At 42.8% G+C, this 22,566-nt stretch overlaps 1 protein-coding gene across 2 annotated transcripts in view; it reads left to right on the top strand.

The window, feature by feature from the left end:
• Window positions 1-252: 252 nt before the first annotated feature.
• Window positions 253-22,566, top strand: part of LOC308594776 (cytosolic phospholipase A2 epsilon-like) — a 42,830-nt gene continuing 20,516 nt past the window's right edge. The window contains exons 1-8 of one of the 2 annotated variants that reach the window (XM_081208239.1): window positions 253-406; window positions 2,344-2,430; window positions 4,308-4,380; window positions 15,375-15,511; window positions 16,155-16,283; window positions 18,974-19,014; window positions 20,878-20,920; window positions 22,483-22,558. In XM_081208239.1, coding sequence (XP_081064365.1) covers window positions 380-406; window positions 2,344-2,430; window positions 4,308-4,380; window positions 15,375-15,511; window positions 16,155-16,283; window positions 18,974-19,014; window positions 20,878-20,920; window positions 22,483-22,558 — 613 coding nt within the window. In that variant the 5' untranslated portion in view covers window positions 253-379. Of the gene's footprint in view, window positions 407-2,343; window positions 2,431-4,307; window positions 4,381-5,979; window positions 7,916-15,374; window positions 15,512-16,154; window positions 16,284-18,973; window positions 19,015-20,877; window positions 20,921-22,482; window positions 22,559-22,566 lie in introns of those variants that run through there. The other variant, XM_081208240.1, reaches the window with a different exon arrangement.

The following is a 22,566-nucleotide window of genomic DNA, read 5'->3' as shown; positions in this document are numbered from 1 at the left end:
AACAACAAGAACAACCAGACTTCGGGGGCCCTTAACATGGTGCCACCAATGAATGCCATTCTTAAAATACTTGTTCATGAGCAAAAACCAGTGACCTGCAGTTGTGGAATCTATGGAACATGGGTTTCCCTTGTTCTAGGTCTGCTAACACCACACACACACATACACCCCTTTCTTGCAACAGACTTGTGCACGGTGCAAGCTAAGTGGGTGGGGATTCTTTCTGCTTCTGAAATCCCAAAAGAGGTGGGGCTCTGACTCAGTGTTTATAGCACCTGCTGTACAGCTTTTACCCATTCCGAGGTCTGTAAATATCTTTCACAGCTACATACCAGAAGTACTCTTAATAGCATGTGGCAGGAATCCAGTGGTTTCTACAATGGGATCGCCTGCTGTTTTCCCTCAGGTAGGCATAATAAAACCAAGTGGCTGCTATAGGGGCTCTGAATGTGCTGCACTTACATGTATGCATGCTATTTCCTTTTTTTCTTATCTGGATTGTTGATACAAAGCCGGTGCTTCTTCCATATCACACAAGCCTTTGCAGGGGGGCAGTCTTTCATTAATAGACTGGCTATTTCCACATTATTAGTAACTGTGGCCTGAGAGGTACAAAAAGGGCAGAGTGTAAAGGAGAGCTTTTGCAAATGCAAAACTCAAATGTAATACTGTGCTCTTTATACCGCGAGGTGAAACAAGTAAAACAAGCAAGGCACATATCTTCAGGGTCACCCTCTCAGAATGCCATTAGCATCTGAAATTAAGCAGGAGACAACAAGGTTGGGCTTTTTCATTACTAGTGTTTTGATTATTCAGTTTCCATCCCTTAGGAAGTTGATCTGGTACCTAACTTGTTGGCTTTTAAGGGACAGGCTAAGATTTTTTTGTTGTCTCATGCATGTTAAGTGAAATTATTGTTTTCAGATCTGGTGGGGAAAGAAGCCACATTTTAAACATTGTAATATAGAATGCAATCCTCATTGGGTTCATTGAGACTTAACATCCAGATTACTGAATATACAACTGACGCATAACTGCAGAATTATTATTACTGTATTTTTTCCATGTATAAGACTAGGTTTTTTGCTTTAAAAATAATGTAAAAAATTAGGGGGCGTCTTATACATGGATGCATCTCTTACCCCCATTTTCTTGAATCTGAGTCCCCAAAAATAGGGGGCGTCTTATACACAGGGCTGTCTTATAGATGGAAAAATACGTTATTTTATTTCTTTGTCTCTGAAGAATCTTATAATGGCAGTTGGCTGAACCTTGTCAATAGGGTTCTTTAGGCATATGTCTGGCTGCTTGTTTTCTAATGGGGTCAAATGTTTTTCATGAGTCAACTGATGTGATCTTGGGAGAAGCAGTCACTTGTACTCTCCATCACAGAGACTTCTGTGATTCAGTAAACACAGGGTGGCAATTTGACCTGCTTTACAGAGGACAGTTACAGATAGGTAGCCGTGTTGGTCTGCCATAGTCAAAATAAAAAAATTCCTTCCAGTAGCACCTTAAAGACCAACTAAGTTAGTTCTTGGTATGAGCTTTCGTGTGCATGCACACTTCTTCAGATACACAGATAGACAGATAGACAGATACTTCAGATAGACAGTCCTCTATTTGAAGGGTGGCTGAGTCCAAGTCCATTTTAAAGATAAATAACCCTGAGAAGGTAGAACAGGGGAGCTAAAGTTGCTCACTAACCACTAGCACATAGACAGTGTTGTATTTCTATTTAAATTATAGCCACAGTTTCTAAAATTGCGTTAATATGTCTACATTTTATGCAACTCTGTATCCTTTTTTGCTATCTATTTAGTGATGAATATGTAGCCACCCTAAGTATTTTTTTAAAAAAATGCAAATGTAACAAAGAAAGAGAGAGAGAAGAATGGGAAGGGGGGAATCTATCAGCTCACCCTAAAAATACAGTGACCGCCAATACATTCACCTTAATTTAAACATATGAATTGATATAAGTCCTCCAAATGCCAGATAGGTATCCACGCAAAGCTGACATTTATAAGGAAGGTGTTCAAATATAGCAGGCACAGCGGGGCCCTCACACCATTGCATAATAGATGGGTATTTGCAGTGCCTTTTTCCCTAAAAAATATATGTTTTGGGGTGTTCTCCTTTTCCTACTCATATTGAAATACTGCCCCTCAATGAGGCCAAACTTGGATTCACAAAATGTTTAGGCGTATGCGTACCCCCCCCCCCGAAAAAAGCACTGGGTATTTGTAATAAACACCCTTTAAGAATGGGAATTATGAGAAATGGAGGAAAACTTTATCACCCCTCCCACCCAACATTGTTCTTTCTCTTCTTTTTGGACAGATTCTAAATAGCAAAACAAAAACCTCGGGAACTGTAGCTGTTCAGTGGATGCACCAGAATACTGTCCAACAGGATGCTGAATGCAAGGTACTGTTGCATGGAGAAGAACACAAAAGAGTGTGACTTAATTGAGGGTTTGTTTTTATTTTGAGGTATTTGAGCACACTACTTGCAAGGCCTCTGCAGCTGGAAGTGTGGAGTAATTTTACTGGCCAAATTCCCTGAGCATTCACACCTTGATTATTTTCTTTTCTTTTTAAATGGTTTCATAATGCATCTGTTTGGAAACAGGTTTCATTTGCTTCCTGGAGTTTCTGGCTGCTTAAGATCGCAGCCTATACATCTTTCGTTGGAAATCAGTCCGGCTTATTTCCACAAATTAGTGATGTCAGCAATGTTTGTAATTCCTTGACTTGGAATATGAAGCTCAGTTACAAAATATCCACCTTCAATACTAGGATGCACATTACAGAAGAAGTCTCCTGACTCTTCCACCTCCTTTACCTGGTGACATCTGCTTTGGTGGCAGCAGAAGAGAGGGGGGAGGTTTCTTTCTTTTCCTCCTCTGTTCCATCTCTGTCCCCATGGTGCTTGGAGTGCTGCAACTGTACTGGGGGTGTGTGGCAATTCTGACCAAATATTGAACACTTAGGCAGAAAAACAACAAACCATCTCCAAATGTTTTTCTCCACATTCTTCATTTTTGCTATCTATCGAGTCCAAGACATTTTGGCACCTGAGGCGAATCACAAAATGGTTCTTCCCCCTTGCCAGCGGAGAAAGGGGTGAGAGAGGATTTATATCAGGAACAAGGAGGGAATAACAATCTACCTCAGGAACAAGGAACAATGAATTTTTTCAGTTCATATAGAAATTTTAAGGTGACAATTGGCAGTTGGTCACAGCAATCCATGACTGGGCCTTCTTGGTTGTGGCACTACCAATTTTGGAATGCTCTTCCTAGGGAAAATCACTGAGTCTGATATCCTTTTGGCACCAAGTTAAGAATTTGTTTTTATTTTCCCAGACCTTTTAGTGTCTTTCATTTTATCTGGCATGTAGATTTTCTACTGCTCTGTTATATGTTTATGCAATTATTCTTGTTTAGGAACTATAGGAAGATTTGGGCCTGGAAAGTGGTACACATAGAATACTCATACAAATACTCATAAATTACAAATTGAACCTGCGGTTGTTGATTTTCAGCACATGCACTCTGTGATCCATTTGGAAATAGTTTTAAAAGGCTCTTAAGGTCTACTCAGTGTACTATTTCGAAGTGGTGACCAGAGATGGGAGTGAGACCTTGCTTCTTCCCCTCTCTCCACAGACATTGTTGCCACTGCTGTTGATACCACTGTGAATAAGTATGGTTTACACAGGAAAAGGAAGGGCAATGTGGGGTCTGTTGGGTGCATGGATAGAAGGGTAAACTAGGAATTCTTCTCTAGTGTGGATTTTAATCTGAAATTGTGAGGGGTGAGGGTGCTGATAAGCTAGTAAAGCAACACTCCGGGCTTCGCACCATCTCTTCACAAGATTTATTGTTCAGCTTCAAAGCCGTTTACGAGAGATCAAACACATACATCCATACTCAGCTATCCAGATGAGTCATCTGACTTTCGTCTATGACGCTGCCAACAAGCCCAATCTCGGAAATGACGTTTCCCTTTCATTTTGCCCTGTGAATGGCTGGGTCCTGCTTTAGGCTCCCCCCTGCCAGTTTCCCCTTCTGACAAGGAAGAGACACTGCTGAATGCTGGCTTGGGCTCTCTATATTTGTCTCGCTCCCTCGTGGTTTCCCCTGCAGCCTCCAATTCCTTGACAGAAATGGAGAGAAATTTGGAACCTCATAACGTTCACTTTCTTTGAGATGGGCATTGTATGCCCAGAAAGCTTATGAATCACAAGCAGTACATTCAACACTTGAAAGGTTCATTTGTATATTTTGTCTTGTGCTGCAGAGTACAGAATCACCATGCTATCTGCTCACAGTAAGAATCATACGGATGTGGAATGTCCGCCGAGAAGATTATTGTAAGTATTTTCATTCTTTTACTATGGCTTCTTGTTATTCCAAAATACTGAGCATGCTTGAGCAATAATGTTAACCAAAGTTTTACATAACTTTGCTAATGCCATTTTATGGGTGAAATTAGTATTTCTGAACGTTTAAGTGGTTTTCTCAAAAAATAATCTATACAGTGGTACCTCCAGTTATGAACTTAATTCAACCCAGAGGTCTGTTCTCAACCCAAAACCGCTCGTAACATGAGGCGTGCTTTCTCTAATGGCACCTCCCGCTGCTTAAGATCGCAGCCTATACATCTTTCGTTGGAAATCAGTCCGGCTTATTTCCACAAATTAGTGATGTCAGCAATGTTTGTAATTCCTTGACTTGGAATATGAAGCTCAGTTACAAAATATCCACCTTCAATACTAGGATGCACATTACAGAAGAAGTCACCCCCAGCATTTTAAAAAACCCCGGGACAGTGGAGGACTTCTCCGCTGTCCGGGGCGATCTTAAAATGCTGGCGGGCGGCATTTTAAAATCGCCCCGGACAGCGGAGGACTTCTCCGCTGTCCGGGGCGATTTAAAAGCCCCTGGGAAGGCAGGCAGGGGGGACAAAGACTTTTGCCCCCCGCCAGCCTTCCTCTTCTGAAGGCTGGCGGGGGCGAAAGTCTTTGCTCCCCCCCCGCCTGCCTTCAAAAGCTGTCCGGCCAAGGCTTCGCGGACCTCTCCGCCAGCAGCGGCAGCGCTGCCGCTGCTGGCGGAGGGTTGCCGGCATGCCGAAGCCTGCGCGCGCTGACATCAGCGCTCCCAGGCTTCGCGGACCTCTCCGCCAGCAGCGGCAGCGCTGCCGCTGCTGGCGGAGGGTTGCCGGCATGCCGAAGCCTGCGCGCGCTGACATCAGCGCTCCCAGGCTTCGCGGACCTCTCCGCCAGCAGCGGCAGCGCTGCCGCTGCTGGCGGAGGGTTGCCACCATCCCGAAGCCTGTGCGCGCTGACATCAGCGCTCCCAGGCTTCGCGGACCTCTCCGCCAGCAGCGGCAGCGCTGCCGCTGCTGGCGGAGGGTTGCCGCCATCCCGAAGCCTGCGCGCGCTGACATCAGCGCTCCCAGGCTTCGCGATCTCCCTGCAGCCCCTTGCTGCAAAAGACGTCGGGGGGCAGCAGGGAAGAAGCGCTTAGCTTCCCGCTGCCCCTGGACCTCTTTTGAAGCAAGGGGCTGCGGGGAGATAGCGATCTCCCTGCAGCCCCTTGCTGCAAAAGACGTCGGGGGGCAGCAGGGAAGAAGCGCTTAGCTTCCCGCTGCCCCTGGACCTCTTTTGAAGCAAGGGGCTGCGGGGAGATAGCGATCTCCCTGCAGCCCCTTGCTTCAAAAGAGAAGACCCGCTGTCCCCGGGGCAAGCTTCGTCTTGCGAAGCAAGCCCATAGGGAAATTCGTCTTGCGAGGCAACTCGAAAACGAAAAAACCTTTCGTTTTGCGAGTTTTTCGTCTCGCGAGGCGTTCGTCTTGCGGGGTACCACTGTATAGGCACTGGTGGAGGAAGAGGAGTGCGGGGGGAACGCACTGGTTGGGAAAGTTGGGACTCCACAGCACCATCTGGTATCACAGTGTTATATTGCATATACAACACATATAAAACACTTTTTCTTTACCAATCTAGCTCAGTCCTAGGTGGCCTTACAAGCCACTATCTCTCAACCTCAATTTCCATTCTATATTATGGGGACAATAATGCCAGTTGAATCACAGGGTTGACTTCTTCGTTTGAGTAATATGTGGGAAATTCTTTGATCATACTAAAGCACTATATTAATTCTAAGAATTGTTATGGCAAAATTAATTCAGGAATAATAGGTTCTTCAACTGACATTAACCTCATTGTTGTACACATGAAAAGGGAAAAGTGGATATATAACTTCAGGGAACCTTTTTATGAACCAGGGGTAAAAATGATTTTGTTTTTCTACTTAGAAGTGCATATGTGATGTGCAGACATACTATGTGGGAAGTAATTATGGTGAACTTCGACATGTGAACATAGCCTTTGAAAAACTACAAAGTAAGCTTTAGCTATCAGATGTAGCTATTAATTCAGTTTTCACCTGTGGGAGTATTATTGCATCTGATCTTCCCAACAATCGAGACAAAGAATGTTTCTCATCCAAGTTAATTACATCTCTAATAAAGGACAACATAGGGACATAGCTAGAAAAGTGTACCTAACTAAGGCTTCAACAAGGCATTTATTTCATGTGTGGTGGATGTACCCAAAATAAATACTACTGTTTAGCATCTTTTTTATCAATAGCCTAAAGTTCTATCTTAACTAGTCAAGTAAGAACATCAAATTGTGGTTTGAGCTTCCTTAGACAGTCATGGCTTAAAACTACTTGTCTGCTTTCATATTCTAAGTGCTCGTTGAAGCAGTGTATTCTGTCTTGATATCTGTGAAGGAACATAGGAAATTGTCCTTTACCGAGTCAATTGGTCCATCTAGCCGGCAGCTGGCTGAATGGCTGTGCAAAGTTATAGACAGGGGCCTTTCTAGCCCTACCTGAAAGTGTCAGGGATTGATTCTAGGAACCTTTGCATGCAACAGAGATGTTTACCACTGAGGTATGGCCCCTTCTCTAGGAGGCAGAGCAATGGCTGTCAGTTCACTTGTCATCCTGACAAACTCAAACGATAGTTTGCAAAACCCTTTCAGACTTCAAACCCCCTCAGTTTCTAATTCTGATTTCATGAACAATTTGCTAATTCAGACATCATACTGAACTATTGTAAACTTCACTGGCATGATGAGCCAACATTGTGGTTGATGCTGAATTGGTCTCCCTTCTGAAAGGTACCAACTTAGAGAATTTTTTTAAAATACAAGAACATAATAATTTTTTTACAAATTTATATCCCACCCATCTGGCTGGGTTTCCCCAGCCACTCTGGGAAGAAGAGGAGTTTGGATTTGATATCCTGCTTTATCACTACCCTAAGGAGTCTCAAAGCAGCTAACAATCTCCTTTCCCTTCTTCCCCCACAACAAACACTCTGTGAGGTGAGTGAGGCTGAGAGACTTCAGAGAAGTGTGACTGGCCCAAGGTCACCCAGCAGCTGCATGTGGAGGAGCAGGGACGCGAACCCAGTTCACCAGATTACGAGACTACCACTCTTAAGATATATAAAAACACAACAAAACATCAAACATAAAAAAATGAAATATTATATAAAAGCAACAAACAAACCAATAAATCAATACAGTCGTCCCTTGGTTCTTGAATGGCTTAGTTGCCCAACAAATCGGCTCCTGAAAGCCACAAACCCAGAAGTAAATGTTTCGGTTCATGAAAGTTTTTTGGAAGCCGAACACAGCTTCCACTTGAGTGATGGGAGCTCTTGCAGCCAACTAAGCATTTAACCAACACCAACCTGACAAAAACAAACCAGAGGAACCAAAATTAGAACCATTTAAAACATTTTAAAACATCTTTGCCAGTTGCTCCAACACAAGAGTTGTTCCAGCAATGTCCCAGCGGCCTCCCGGGAGCCTCTTTTAGCTGTTTAAGGTGAGTCTGGGCTCCGCCTCCTAGACCAGGTGGAAATGGGCCTTATAGCAGGGAGCGGTCTTCCTTCCAGCACTCACAGCAGCAGAATTGTGACAACAGTGCATAATTTCAGTCTCCTCATAGAAGCAGTGATGGTTTGTTTGTTTGGTTAGTTAGTTAGTTAGTTAGTTAGTTAGTTAGTTAGTTAGTTAGTTCATTGGTTTGTCACCCTTCATCAGAAGATCACAGGGTAGTTCACAACATGAGAATACAAGATGAGATTACAGAATACAAAACGAAAACAAACCAATGCCTCCATTCCCACAAACACATTTAAAAGGCCATGGAATGCTAACCAACCAAACGCCTGGCTGAAGAGAAACATTTTCGCCTGGCAGCTAGAGATATGTAATGAAGGCCTCCCTGGGAAGAGCATTCCAGAAATGGGGAGCCACCACAGAAAAGGCCCTTCTCGTGTTGCCATCCTCTGGACCTTTCACACAGGAGGCACACAAATAAAGGTGCTCAGATGGTGATTGCAAGGTTTGGGTTGGTTCAGATGGAAAGCGGCAGTCCTTCAGCAGTTCAGGTACTATCTTGTAGTTCATTTGGAACAGTTTCATTTCGACTGAGTGTCTGGGTTCAACCTCGCCTAGACCTCTGACCTGAGATCTCCTCAGTGGAGGAGCAGGAGGAGGATTCCCTGCCAAACAGAACTCCTGCACTTTCGTGATCCCTGCCGCAGGACTGGAAGTTCCTATATGAGCTGCTAAGATTCCTGGCTGTCTCTCATGCCCTCCTTTATCCACCTCAGGGCCACAGGAGCAAGACAGTGAGCCAGGCAGAAGTTTCAGAGCCACTGCTAAAATGCAAGGCTAGCTTCATGTGAGGAGGTGGAAGTGCACAGAAACACCTGCCTGGATCAGGGCCTGACTGAGAACTGGGGAGGGATGGAGTCTACGGCTCCTATATAAACTCCCAGTCTGAGCTACTTCATTGTGCAATAGTCCCAGCCTGGGTGAATAGATGTTGAGCCAAGTCAGATTAGGCTTTCTGAAACAATATGTAAATCGAAGCCCAGCCATCCTTCAGCATTTTCACTTTTCCAAATTCTGCACTGCAGTTTGCAAGCCAACTAATGTGTTAAAAAATGCTTGCTGTGTGGCAAGGTATGCATAAAAATGTATAACAGTGAAAGTAACATGCAGTAATATGTAAATTAGCAGGCAAATTTGCTTTGCCCAAATATTGGGAGACATTTTTGCAAAAATGCTGATGAATTGTCATGAAAGAAAGAAAGAAAGAAAGAAAGAAAGAAAGAAAGAAAGAAGGAAAGAAAGAACAACCCAGAAACTGATGTGAAGTGTGGAGAATTGAACTTAAGAATGGAAAAAATGAGAGAATGAGAAAACCCCAAAATGACAGATTCACCCTAGTACAGCTATCTGACAATATAAAGGAAGCAGTGCTTCTCTTATGACTAGATCAGCTGGATGCTATCAATTAGGGTAAAGAATTCTTGGTAGTTCAATCATTTAAGGCAAGACAAAATCTCTATAAAAGCGCCACTGCATTTACAGAGTATATTCTTGTGGTTTCATGGTTCTTTCCAGCTGGGTGAGGCAGCAAGTATTGCAAAATGTGCCCTCTTGCTTAAAACTGTATGGGTTTTCAGATGCTTTAGATATTCCCATCTTGCACAACTGGATTTCCATATATGCAGGTAATAAAAACAACTGCCACCAAGCACATTTCTGCATCTCGCATCTTCATCTAAATCATGACAAGGCTACTAGTTTAAGAGTGCAATCCTATGCATGTCACCTCAAAAGTGAGCCCCATTGAGTTAAATGGGACAGGATAGGATCAAAAAGTTTCAACAGTTCAAGTTATGTTGTAGAGCTTTGAAGCAAGACTACTCCAAGGTAAGTCCTGTTGAGTTCTGTGTGGCTTAATCTCAGGTAAACGGATATATGATACCAGGCTGCAATCAGTATATCCACTTACCTGAGAATAAGGTCCACTTAATTCAATGGTATTTATCTTTAGTAGACATGTATAGGATGCACTGCTCTTCTTTTTAGCATTAGATACAGTGGTGCCCCGCAAGACAAATGCCTCACAAGACGAAAAACTCGCTAGACGAAAGGGTTTTCCGTTTTTGCGTTGCTTTGCTAGACGAATTTCCCTATGGGCTTGCTTCACAAGACGAAAACGTCTTGCGCTTTTTTTTAAAGCCGCTTGAAGAGGCGCAGTTGCGACGGACTGTGCTTCGCAAGACGAAAAACATCGCAAGACAAAAAGAGGCACCACTGTAATAAACACAAGCTCACTGCTGGCTAGTAAGGTTGTTACTGCATGCAGTGAGCCACCAAAACTGTGGTAATTTCAGTGGTCCTTTAGAAATGGCAGTGAAGAGATGGTCTCTGGTTAGCAAGGACAACTTCAGTAGTGTGCAGAGGGTAAACCAGATTGGAGTGGGTTCAAGACTGATTGGAAGAGAGAAAATCAAGACAGCAGGAGTGAATTAAGATGCAATGGGAAAGAAGCTCAGCTGGCAGTGAGATGATGAGGATGGGTAAGGCTTTTGGGGAAAGGGGTGTTGAAGAAACAGTGACAAGGATGAACAAGGTAGGGAAAGAGTCAGAGAAGAGAAACAGTTGGGTGATGTGGGTGGGTGATACTCTGGAAGAGGCAGCAGATAATAGGATAAAGATCAGGTGGCAGTTCAGGTGAGGACAGCAGAGTGAGTCTCTCATCATGAGATACTGGGGTAAAAGGGGACGTGGGTGGCGCTATGGTCTAAACAACTGAGCCTCTTGGGCTTGCCGATCAGAAGGTTGGCGGTTCGAATCCGTGTGATGGTGGTTAGCTCCCATTGCTCCATCCCAGCTTCTGCCAGCCTAGCAGTTCAAAAGCACACCAGCGCAAGTAGATAAATAGGTAGCACTAAGGCAGGAAGGTAAACGACATTTCCATGCACTCTGGCACTTGTCACAGTGTTCCGTTGCACCAGAAGTGGTATAGTCATGCTGGCCACATGACCCGGAAAGCTGTCTGGGGACTAATGCCAGCTCCCTTGGCCTGAAAAGCAAGATGAGTGATGCAACCCCATAGTCACCTTTGACTTCCAGGGTCATTTACCTTTACCTTTTTTACTGGGGGGATAGCAAAGAAGTTAGGGAGATGGATGAGGGTCATTGAATAGAGGGGTAGAAATATTGTGGAAGATGGTATCAGTTTATAAGTGAAGGTGATGAGTTCCTGGCACAGGAGAGGCAAGTGTTACTGTAGCAGCAAAGATAAGGAAGAGGCTCCAGAGGATTGTTAGCAGGGGTGTGGATCAGGGTGGTGTTATGTTGTTTGGCCACATAAATGACAGAGGAGAAGGAAGGACAGCGTGAATGTAAAGTGAGCCTTTTGATTTCCTTCATCCTCATTTAGCAGCCTGAAAGAATGAGTAGAAATTACAAAAGAAAGCAGCAAGCCAAAGTTAGGCGCCAAGAGCACAAATTTATCATGCCTACAGATGCAAAAAGGTTGGGGGTTGGAAAATGTATTATTAAACACATCTGCGTCCCTGAAGATGCTTTTTTGAAACAGGTTGGGCTCAGCAACATTATTTCAGTGCACCCAGAATCTTCTCTCCCCCCCCCATCACCACCACCTGTCAACAAGTTAGAAAGACAGAAGGCAAGCTGAGATTTATAAGATACATAAGAAGGTGGAATGGAGGAATGGGGAACAACATCCCACAGCAACAGAGAGTAGAGCCCTAAATAATGGCTTTTGAAAGCTTCTGAAGCAATAACAGGGAACACATTCTCTCCCAATTGCTTGCCCTTATTGAAACATGGCCGCCCCTCCTCGGCTGCCCTGTCATTTGGAGGCCTCTCTTCATCCCACACACCCTGCTCCAGTGCCAGAAACACAGACCTCTTGCCTAATCCCTGTTATTGCTTCAGAACTTCCAGAGGGATAGCCATGTTATTCTGTTGCAGCATAAGGAATATAGATTCTTTATGCCTCTTAAATGCAAATTTATTAGGACGCAATCCAGCTTTCGTCAACCTGGTAACCTCCGGATGTTTTTGGACTACATTTCCCATCAGCTCCAGGCTATGCTGGTGGGGCTTTTGTGTGTGGATGTGCGTGCATGCAAATACAAAATGTCTGCAAACTTATTATATTATATCTATATCTCAGTTTTTTTCTCTCCAAGGAACTCAAGGTGTTTTTCACACTTCTCCCCCTGTCCATTGAGCCTCACAACACAAAAGGTTAGGCTGAGATGCAGTGATTGACCCAATTTCATTCCCCAATTTTCATGGCTGAGTGGGGAATTTGACTCCTGGTTTCCCACCAAATCATACACTTCATGCATCTGATGAAGTAGACTATAGTCCACAAAAAAACTATGCCATGATAAATGTGTTAGTCTTTAAGGTGCCACAAGACTCTTCTTTGTTACACTTCAGAGAATAATAATAATAATAATAATAATAATAATAATAATAATAATAATAATAATAATTAAAAAAAAAATTTTATTTATATCCCGCCCTCCCCAGCCGACGCCAGGCTCAGGGTGGCTAACAACAATAAAACAGTACAACAGTACAACACAACTTTGTTAAACTCTAAACTGATTCTGATTTTTACCTAATAATGTGCTGGAACGGAGCCAATCTGTGTGTTTAGTGCACAAACATAGAAAGAGGGAAGCCTGCCTAAACCCAGGGACGAAACTAGGATTTATTTCACCTGGGTCAAAGACCCAGTTTGGCAATCCCTCTCTACACAAATTTGCATACACACACAGGCTGAGAGCCTCAATGGTGCCCCTTTGGCGGCTTCCCCCGGGGCAAAATTCCTGGCTAGCCCCACCCTATATAGCTATGGCTCTGCATGGTCCCCAACTTCTATTCACAAAGGTCATAAATGGGCACCAAATAGGTCATTCATTCAGAAGCTTCTTTGGCTAGGAAGGCACTAAGGAGGTCAAAAGAGTGACCACAGCAAAGTTGCAGCTGGATCTTGATAAGATGCAGGTGAGGCACAAAACAGAGCACATTTCCTGGTTCGCAATGTCTGACAATGCCAAATGTGCAACCACAATTCTTTGTTCAAAGGAGGAGAGAATCCTCAGTAGGATGGATGCAAATAGGCAATAAGAGCCTAATTGAACCTGCTGCTTCTTAACCCACACAGGAATTTAGAAAGAGCAACAGCTGTTTCTTTAGTTATCCAAGAGATAACCTCATCTCCTATATTTCCAGTGGGGTGCCTGTGTTTGTCTCTTGTGGCAAAAATAGGACAATCCAAGAGTCTTGTGCTACCTTAAAAACAAGAAAACATACTATGGCGTAAGTTTTTGGGGGCTCGCTTAATCAGAAGCCTATAAATAGAGCAAATTGAAATTGAAAGCAAGTAAACACAGACAGTGTTGGGCTACAGCACATTTGAATGACTTAGGTTGCAAGCCTAGAACAAGGTGGTCCAACTCTTCATACCAAGTGGGCCACAAGTGTACTTTGACACGGAACCTATGGGCCACACACTGCCTTGTTGCGCATGTGGGGGGAAAGAGAGGCCAAAATTTGATGCCCACCCCTCTCAGTCCTTGCGCTGCCTTCCCAAAGCTGGCTAAGCAAGGCACTGAGCTTTAGAAAGGAGCCACGAGGCTCTGGCCAAAGTTGGGAAAGCACTAACTAGGCTTTGGGAAGGAGCAGGGAGGACTCTAGGACCTTTGTCAGAGCCCTCATGCCTCTTTCCCAAAGCCCAGCGCCTGGCTTACTCAGCTTTGGGAAGGCAGTGTGAGGGCTGAGGAGAGCGTCAAATCTTGCCAAGGGCTGCAGGACTTGTGGAAGTGAGAGAATTATAGCAATGAGGAAAAATGAATACATTTTTTCAAAGCAGGATCTCCAATAGATGTGTCTCTGGCTTTCTTCCTCTCCTCTTCTTAATTTGCCCACATTGCCTTTCATCATGACTGTTCCTCAATATAGAACCACTGAGATGGGAATTTGAGGTCTGGAGCTTTGAGTATGGCTCTTGTCTATACATTTAAAAATGCAGCTGAAGAAATTAGGTTCTTAATTTTGGATCCAAAGCCTTGTTTCCAAATTTTACACCACTGGGATAGACAGACAGACCCCACTATTGACATAGAAGAAAGTCTACCTCCTTCTTTTTGTGCATATATTTGTGGAGTGGGAGAGGATTTTGAGTGGAAATAAAACTGAAGTTCATGTTTAATTAGATGGGAACATGCAGTGGAATGTTGCTCTAAGGATATTATTTGTTCTGTTTGATTTTATATTTGACATGAGAGGGTAAGTTGTTCATCTGCCTTTTATGTAAGTATAGAATGAGAGTTTGCCTCCTGCTGGACAAAATAGAAATACAGTCATACTTTGGGTTAAATATGCTTCAGGTTGAGCGTTTTCAGGTTACACCCCACGGCGACCCGGAAGTAACGAAACACGTTACTTCCGGGTTTCGCCGCTTGTGCATGCGCAGACGCTCAAAATGACATCACGTACATGCACGGAAGTGGCGAAATGCGACCCGTGCATGCACAGGCGCGCTGTCACATGTTACGTTCTACTCAGGATGCGAACGGGGCTCCGGAAGGGATCCCATTGGCATCCAGAGGTACCACAGTAATGACCTCTTGAATGAGATTTGCAGAAGTAAACATTGCTCCCCACCCAGACTTTCTCTCTTTTAAAAATGATTTTCCATACATTTTCAAGAATTAAAATGTGTCAGCATAGTTTTCAGAGCTTGCTTCTCATGCTCATGATTGGGAAACAGCAAAGCAAGAGCAACTAGGCATTTTAAGCAAGAGCAACTAGAGTCAGTCCTGGATTTACAGAAGCCATCCCAGTTTCTGTTTTGGTCCCGGAATGTCCCACTTTCCCTTAGGACAGCCCTATTTTCATCAGAGAAATGTTGGAGGGTATGGTAGGATGTTCCTATTTACATCAGAGAAATGTTGAAGGGTATGGAGTTATGAAGTCCCTGAGCCAAGGAGATAAGTAACTATGCAACCTTTAGAAGACATCTAAAGGCAGCCCTGTATAGGGAAGTTTTGAAATGTTTAATGTTTTATTATGTTTTTGTATAACTGCCTGGGACAACCCAGTCAGATGGGCGGGGTATAAACAGTAAAATTATTATTATTATTATTATTATTATTATTATTATTATTATTATTGAATAGGACATCCCTATTTTCATTGCAGAAATGTTAGAGGCTAGGTTGTAAGTCATTAACCATGATTTACAAACTGGGCCACTGCTCCCAAAGATCAAGCTCTCCTCTTGCAATAGTTAAGAGACACGTGGTACACCTTGAAAACATTGAATCTGCTACCCCCCACAAGATTGAACTAAATCTTCAGTCTAATCCAGTATGCTAATCTCATTTTGGCCATAATTAAAACTATGAATTACTCCATATTCTCCCCTACAGTAAGTGAAACAGATTGTTATGTGACCTTGTGGCTGCCTACGGCTTCATGTGAGAAAGTTCGTACCAAAACAGTGGCAAATTGCAAAGATCCAATATGGAATGAAACATTCTACTTCAGGATCCAGAGCCAAGTTAAGGTAGGAGAAAAGATGGTATATGCATAGGTTCCTCTAGGAGAATCATCTCCATGTTGCCCTAGTTATTGATCTTCTGCATCTGTGACCACTTCTTTGTTTCACTGACTTTAAACTATGTACTAAAGAGTCCCTTCTAAATAAACCAAGGCTAGGATCTTGGCTTCTCCTTTATCGCAGCTTCCTTTCTTTTGCTGCCACCATTTTGAAAAGTATCTGCTATTCAGATACACATACTGTACGGTCATTATATAATGCAATGCAATACAGATCTCCACATTATTAGTTGTTCTACACAGGAGTCAGACCAGTGGCCTATCTAACACAATATCACCTACAGTGTCCGGCAGCAAGTAACTCTCTAGGGGTCTTTTCAGTTTTACTACCTGAGATTTTTATTATTATTATTATTCTAACTAGAGGTGCCCTATGATTCAATTTGGGGCCCTTTCTCATGTAAGCGAGTACTCCTGTTTGATAGAGCCTTCCCACAGGCATACGTAGCACACTTCTGTTTCTCCTTTGTAGCCCACAGTTGGACTAAAATAGCCTTCTCTCTCTCTCTCTCTCTCTCTCTCTCTCTCTCTCTCTCTCAGCTTTGTGTTTCCATTATTCATTCATAATACTTTTTAATTTCTGATTCCAGAATGTTTTAGAATTGACTGTATGGGACGAAGATGTTATTCGAGATGATGACTACCGTGTCATTTTTTTTGACATAGCTAAAGTCCCCTTTGGAGAATCAGTTTTTATGAAATTTGAATTGAATCCCCAGGTGAGCATGCATAGAGATCAATCCTTAACTGAGCTTTCTTTGCATTTCTCGCATATTGTCCTGCCAGGTACAGGTAGGTTTAGAACACTACAACACACACGTAACTGGCTGTAAAGTAACATAACATTATAATATAACCCATTCCCACCACCCTTCTGGGTAACACCCCTCCCCACCTTCTCACTATATAGAAGGATCTGGCAACTTCTGTTTCAGTGTATCTGAAGAAGTGTGCATGCACACGAAAGCTCATACCAAGAACTAACTTAGTTGGTCTTTAAGGTGCTACTGGAAGGAATTTTTTTATTTTTATTATATGTAATAAAACTGTAATTTAATCGTCATATCAAAAAATTGCAAAGCACAGTTCCTGGTGGCAATAGCATATATTACTATTAACCTTCTATATGTATTATTGTCGTAAAGTCCAAAGATTGTCAAGTCCAACGATTACAACGTACAGTTCCTGTTGGCAATGCCATTTCATACTGATATCTTCCTTCTGCATTGTCCTATGTCTTAAGAGTGTAACAAATGGAACTACTTAGTAACAAGGCAGCTGATGATAGACCAATTCTCAGGATACACCCTTGTTTTGCCCATTGGGCTTCTTCAGTGACAAGGTTTCCGGGAATTTTTTCATTAGGTTTTTTCAGCCGAAAGTAGTCCACAGGAACGCAGAAGTTGCCCATCAGGGATGCTCCAGTACAGTGGTACCTCAGGTTACAGATGCTTCAGGTTACAGACACTTCAAGTTACAGACTCCGCTAACCCAGAAATAGTACCTCGGGTTAAGAACTTTGCTTCAGGATGAGAATAGAAATCGTGTGGCGGCGGTGGGGCGGTGGGAGGCCCCATTAGCTAAAGTGGTACCTCAGGTTAAGAACAGTTTCAGGTTAAGAATGGACCTCCAGAACGAATTAAGTTCTTAACCCATGGTACCACTGTACAGGTGGTAGCCGTGTTGGTCTGACATAGTCAAAATTAAAAAATTAAAAAAATGTCCAGTAGCATCTTAGAGACCAACTAAGTTTGTTCTGGGTATAAGCTTTCGTGTGCATTCACACTTCTTCAGATACTTCTAGACCAAGGATGAGGAACCTATATTCCCAGAACTGCTCTCTTCTCCAAACCATCTTTGCCATGCAACCTAACACCCTCATATGTGATTAGCCTCCCTCATGAAATTGGCACCCTCTAACAATTAGAGCTTCCTACTCATTAGATACAAAACCCAACAAGAGATACCAAGGTATCGCAATATGTGGGACATGTCTGCTCAATGGCCATTCAGCCTACTAAGTCTGCTGATAGGGCTGAAGAGTGGTCAGTGGCGGAGGAAGGGGGTGCGGTAGGTGCGGGCCACCACGGATGTCACCACTGAGGGGGGTGATAAAATGCCAGGCGGCACTCACCGCAAGGCTGCAGAGATGCAGTGGCTTGGGCGTGTGCAGGCTCCACGATACCCAAACAGTCCACCCGCTGCCTCCACCCCAGCTGTAGAGCGGCTGAGTGGGAGGAGGCAGGGAGACTCCAGAGGCCCTGTGGTGTGCCCTGCCCCTGTGGGCGGCTCACGCCGCCCCAGGCACCTGAGCGGCTTCCTCTGCCACTGAGAGTGGTACTACATATCAAGGCGAGATTACCACATGGACTTAATTTACATCAGGAGACCCTGTTGTTCTCATCATCCGCAATTTAGTTCTATGTAGCTATATACAGTCCCACGCTGAGAAGATTTATAGTGACATATGCTTCCTTTTCTAACCTTTATCATATACTTAGCCTTTCAGCTTTGACAAAGAAATCCATCTGAATCCTTAAATCCAAACACTTTATTTGAAAATGCCATCTTTTTAAAAAAGGAAAGAAAATGTACATACTGTGAAAAAAAAGTACATAAACCAGAGGCGGGTTACCTGTGGACCACCAGATACTGCTGAACTACAACTCCCATCATCCCTTGCCTGCACGGTCAATGGCCAGGGGTGATGGGAGTTGTAGTTCAGCAACATATGGAGGACCACAGGTTAGCTGCTCTGAGTGTGAAGAATTTGAGATATTCACTGTTGCTGATGACCTAGACACCAAACATATATGAAAAGAGGAATCTGTAAAGCTAATATATGGGACTCATAGTTTAACAGCAGCAACAAACCTGACCTTATTGTGCACATCTGAACATACAAACATTGGATTTCCAACCTCTGTATTTAAACAAACATGGGATTGTTAAACCTTGCAAATTGGGATTGGGCATCATAGTCAAAAAGGTGAAAACAGACCTGAAAGCAGCAGTTCTGCATGTTTTTTCAACTGCCCTATGGTGTGGTGCAATGGGTCAGTGCGTCCAGCTATTAACCAGAAGGTTGGTGTTTGAGCCCACCCAGAGAGGCTGGGGGCAGGATTCCTGCACAGCAAGGGCTTGGACTAGATGACACTTGGGGTGCCTTCCAATTCTACAGTTCTATGATTCTATGAAAGAAAAAAGGGTGTGTGTGAGAGGAGTGCTTTTCACCAAGCTCTTTTTCTTTTTCAAGTTCAATTTTCAACATTCAGTTTTAATTTCTGCAATAAGATGGGGGGGGGGTTAATCTTTGATCCCATTCCATGCCAGGAAAGACAAATCCTCAATGTCTGTGGAACAACTATTTGCAAAATTTGTGCCATTTATGCTGCATTCTAATTTTCAGACACATGAACAATTGGAGGTTGAATTTGCACTGGAGAATATGTAAGTAACCCAAGTACTGTAGAAACCGATTACTATAGAAGCCTGTCTTCTCTTGTACTATAGAAGCCTGTATTCTCTTGTTTTTATTTTATCTTATTAAGAATAAGGTCTCTTGTGTTACTCGGTGTTTTAATGTTCGCTGGGTATTTCATCGGCAATCATTTGTAGCCCATCTTGTAGCCCATTTGTAGATCATCTTGTATGTTGGAGAGTGGGACAGAAATGTTTTAAATCTAAAAATTACCATCAGCAGCTAATGGCCATAGAATGAGCCTAATTGTATAAACTTGCTATTTATAAAAATTCAAGGTGATGCAATTCAAATTAGCTATCCATCTCCTTTCCTTGGTATCAGTGAGGAACTTGTTAATGGGAGGAAGTTTTCCTTTCTTTCAACACATGTACCTACGTAGCAAATAAAACACACCTTAGCGTGCCTTCAGATGTCAACTTTGCCTGTGGTGATATCCATAAACTGGTGAGCAAAAGACGACTTCCTCATAAGAACTCTGATTTACATAATGCTTCCTCTTCTCCTTGCACTAATCCTTCCTGTGCATCTGGAGTAGCAGAGGCCATAATTTCTTCCATCAGGACTGATTCCCTCAGATGTCTAGTTTGCAGGTGCCTGGCATACAAACACGATAATGTATTGCTTTAGCTCAAAAGCACTATGATTGCTGGATAAAAATGATATCAGGGATTTGTACCATTTCATCAGACTCTTCCCCTTGGGTTACTATTGGGTTACTACTAAGAAGAGTATTCAAGCCGCCATACTTAACCTAACAGTAAGTCCCATTGAACTCAGTGGTGATTACATCTGAGTAGGCATGCATAGGATTGTACTGGAAACAATTTAAAAAAAATAGAGCAGTATTATTTTGAAATAATTGCCTGGTGTCTCCTACAAGAACTAAGCTGTCGATGCAAGGCAGAAGTTAGGGATGGGTCATATTGCTACAAGGTTCTGAATTTCCTTGTCCTGGGAATTTTGCAAGAATAAGTAGTGTGTCGTGCTAGAGTCACAGGCAAAGAAATGTGGTGATGACAAAACAGACTAGATTGTGGTGATGTGGCAGTAAGATGATCTGAAGGATCTACGAATTAGAACACTGACCTGATTAACCCAGTCACTTGGCTTTTGTATTTTGAAATCCTCATCAGTAGAGCATGCCTAAAATCTGCTTAATATGATGATTGCCATCGTTGTTGCCATTCACAAGCACAGCCTTGCCCTCTGGCTGAAACCAAACCTTTCCTGCTAAGCAGTCAGAATTTAGGAACTCGTTTCTCGGAGTGACCAGGGACTCAGATATACAGCTGCAAATGAAACATTTTAAGCGTGTTGTAAAGTGCATTATACAAATGTGACACTAGATGGTGATGGCGAGCTATGGCAAATTCAATTTATTTTTCAAAACTTTTTTTAAAAAAGCATTTTCACAACATTTTTCTTATATGTGTGTAGATTCCACCTAGGGGTAATGCCACACCACCAGCCTCCTGATAGTGTTGTTGATGCTACTTACCAAAACTAGGGGGGAGCAGGGCAGAGGAGTGGGTCAGGACTGAAAGAGCCAATCCCATCTGCGCTCACATGCATCCTTGACCTCACTGCTGTCCTGTCCCCACACCATTCTGGTGAGCAAAAGCAATGTCTCTGTTGGGAAAGCAGCAGGGCTGGCTAGTCCCGGGGGGTGGTAAGCAGCAAAAGGAAAAGGGCAAAGTTAAATTCTAAGACATAAATTGACTGTTCAGCTCTAACTTATGTTTAACAATTGTGCCTTAAATCATTCACATTGTAACATCGTGTGTGTGTGTGTGTGTGTGTGTGTGTGTATCTGTATATTTATTTCCTAGATGCGGTCCAGCTGAAACCATCATTACAAATGGAACAATAGTGGTAATTTCCATTTCTTCATGTATTTACTGTGCAGTACCTCTGGGTTGCAGGAACTCTGTAAACTACCTCTACTTAATGTTGACTGAACAAGATCCTGAGTGAGAGGACAATAAGTTTGACTTGTGTCAGTGTGAAAGAGAATTCTTAGATATAGGTATGGTGGAATATTGAATACTGAAATGCAAGCATCACACAGTGTATGGGAGAAACTGCAGCTTTCTCTCCTCCACCCGCCTCTTTTTCATTCACACTCTTATGATATGCATACCATGGGAGCCAAATCAGATGTTAGCAAATCAGAAAAATAAGTTTTGGGTGGTCAGAACTCAACTTGGCTACAGTAATATTTGAATTGGCTTCCCATGTGAGTTGACTCAATCATGTGATAAGTGCTCACATCAGGTTAAATACCAGATATGGAATGTATGCATTGGCCCATACAGATAAATGCACAAACTGTGTCAAAAGAACCGATGTATGGAATAGTGAAATGAATGAATCTCAGTATTAGGACACCATGAGACAGCAAAACCAAGTAGCTGCAATGGACTAAAATCTTCATGACATGAAATATGATGAACACTTCATTGCAAATGTCACCCATCATCTTTTCCTTTCAATGCCATCACTAGGTTTCAAAGAGGTACACGCACACACACACGCACACGCACACACACAGGGGTTTTTTGGAGCGACTTTTAAAAGTGTCATTTCTAACTGCCAGAAGAACTCTTTGAGATCTGACTAGGCACAAGAACTCTGGGATCTGCCTGTGTACATTTGTTAACTCTTCTTTATATAGTAAGTTATGGAGAGGTAATTAACATGGGACTCTTTAGGTGTTGTTAGACAACAATTCCCATCATATGTCTGAAAATTAGCCATTGTAGCTGGACCTGATGAGAGTTGAGTTCAGTAACATCTGGAGGGTATCACATTATACTATCTAGCAATAAAATTGCCTTCAGGTTTTGGGCAATATTCGTAGTGGCTGCATCCCAAAAAAGCCCACTTATAATTAGGTAATTGTGAAAGTGGGCCCTCACACGTCTGAGAATTTAGTTTAGGAAAAAGCCATGTCTTTCTCCTCACAAAGCAGGCCCTGTATCATGCAACTACTGCTGTCAAGTAATGTCTGCTTGGGGGAGGGGTGTGGTTCACATTTTCTAGAACAATTCCTTAGTCATTTATTAACTTGATGAATCTCCAGAGCTCATAAGTTTAATTCAATCAATTAAAAGCATCAAGTGAGAACATGAATATATGTAGTGCTTTCTTTCTGGGGGGACCCCGGGGTACACATACCCCTAAACATTTTGTGAATCTTTGTACTTTTGTCTATTTACTGTATTTATTTTTCCTGATTTGAACTAAAAAATTGTGATTTTCTTGAGTCAAAATGAGAGTACCCCTAAACATTTTTTTTCATTTTGTTAAGAAAAAAAGCACTGAATATATGGCATTTGGCCAAATAAATTAAATTTGTGGTTGCATAACATTCATGGCGCAAACTGTGAGATGAAAAATGTTATTCACTTCTTTGTGGGTTGCTTCTGTTGCAGTGTCGTGAACTTTGCTGTTTAGAGGTTCAGGCGGATCGAAGGAAACGGAAGAAAAAAAAGAATACGTATTTTAAACGTGAGGGT

This window comes from Podarcis bocagei, assembly GCF_964188305.1.
Source record: "Podarcis bocagei genome assembly, chromosome: 1".
Classification (NCBI taxonomy): Eukaryota; Metazoa; Chordata; class Lepidosauria; order Squamata; family Lacertidae; genus Podarcis; species Podarcis bocagei.
Note: the sequence above shows the minus strand (reverse complement) of the source record. Positions and strands in the feature narration are given on the sequence as shown.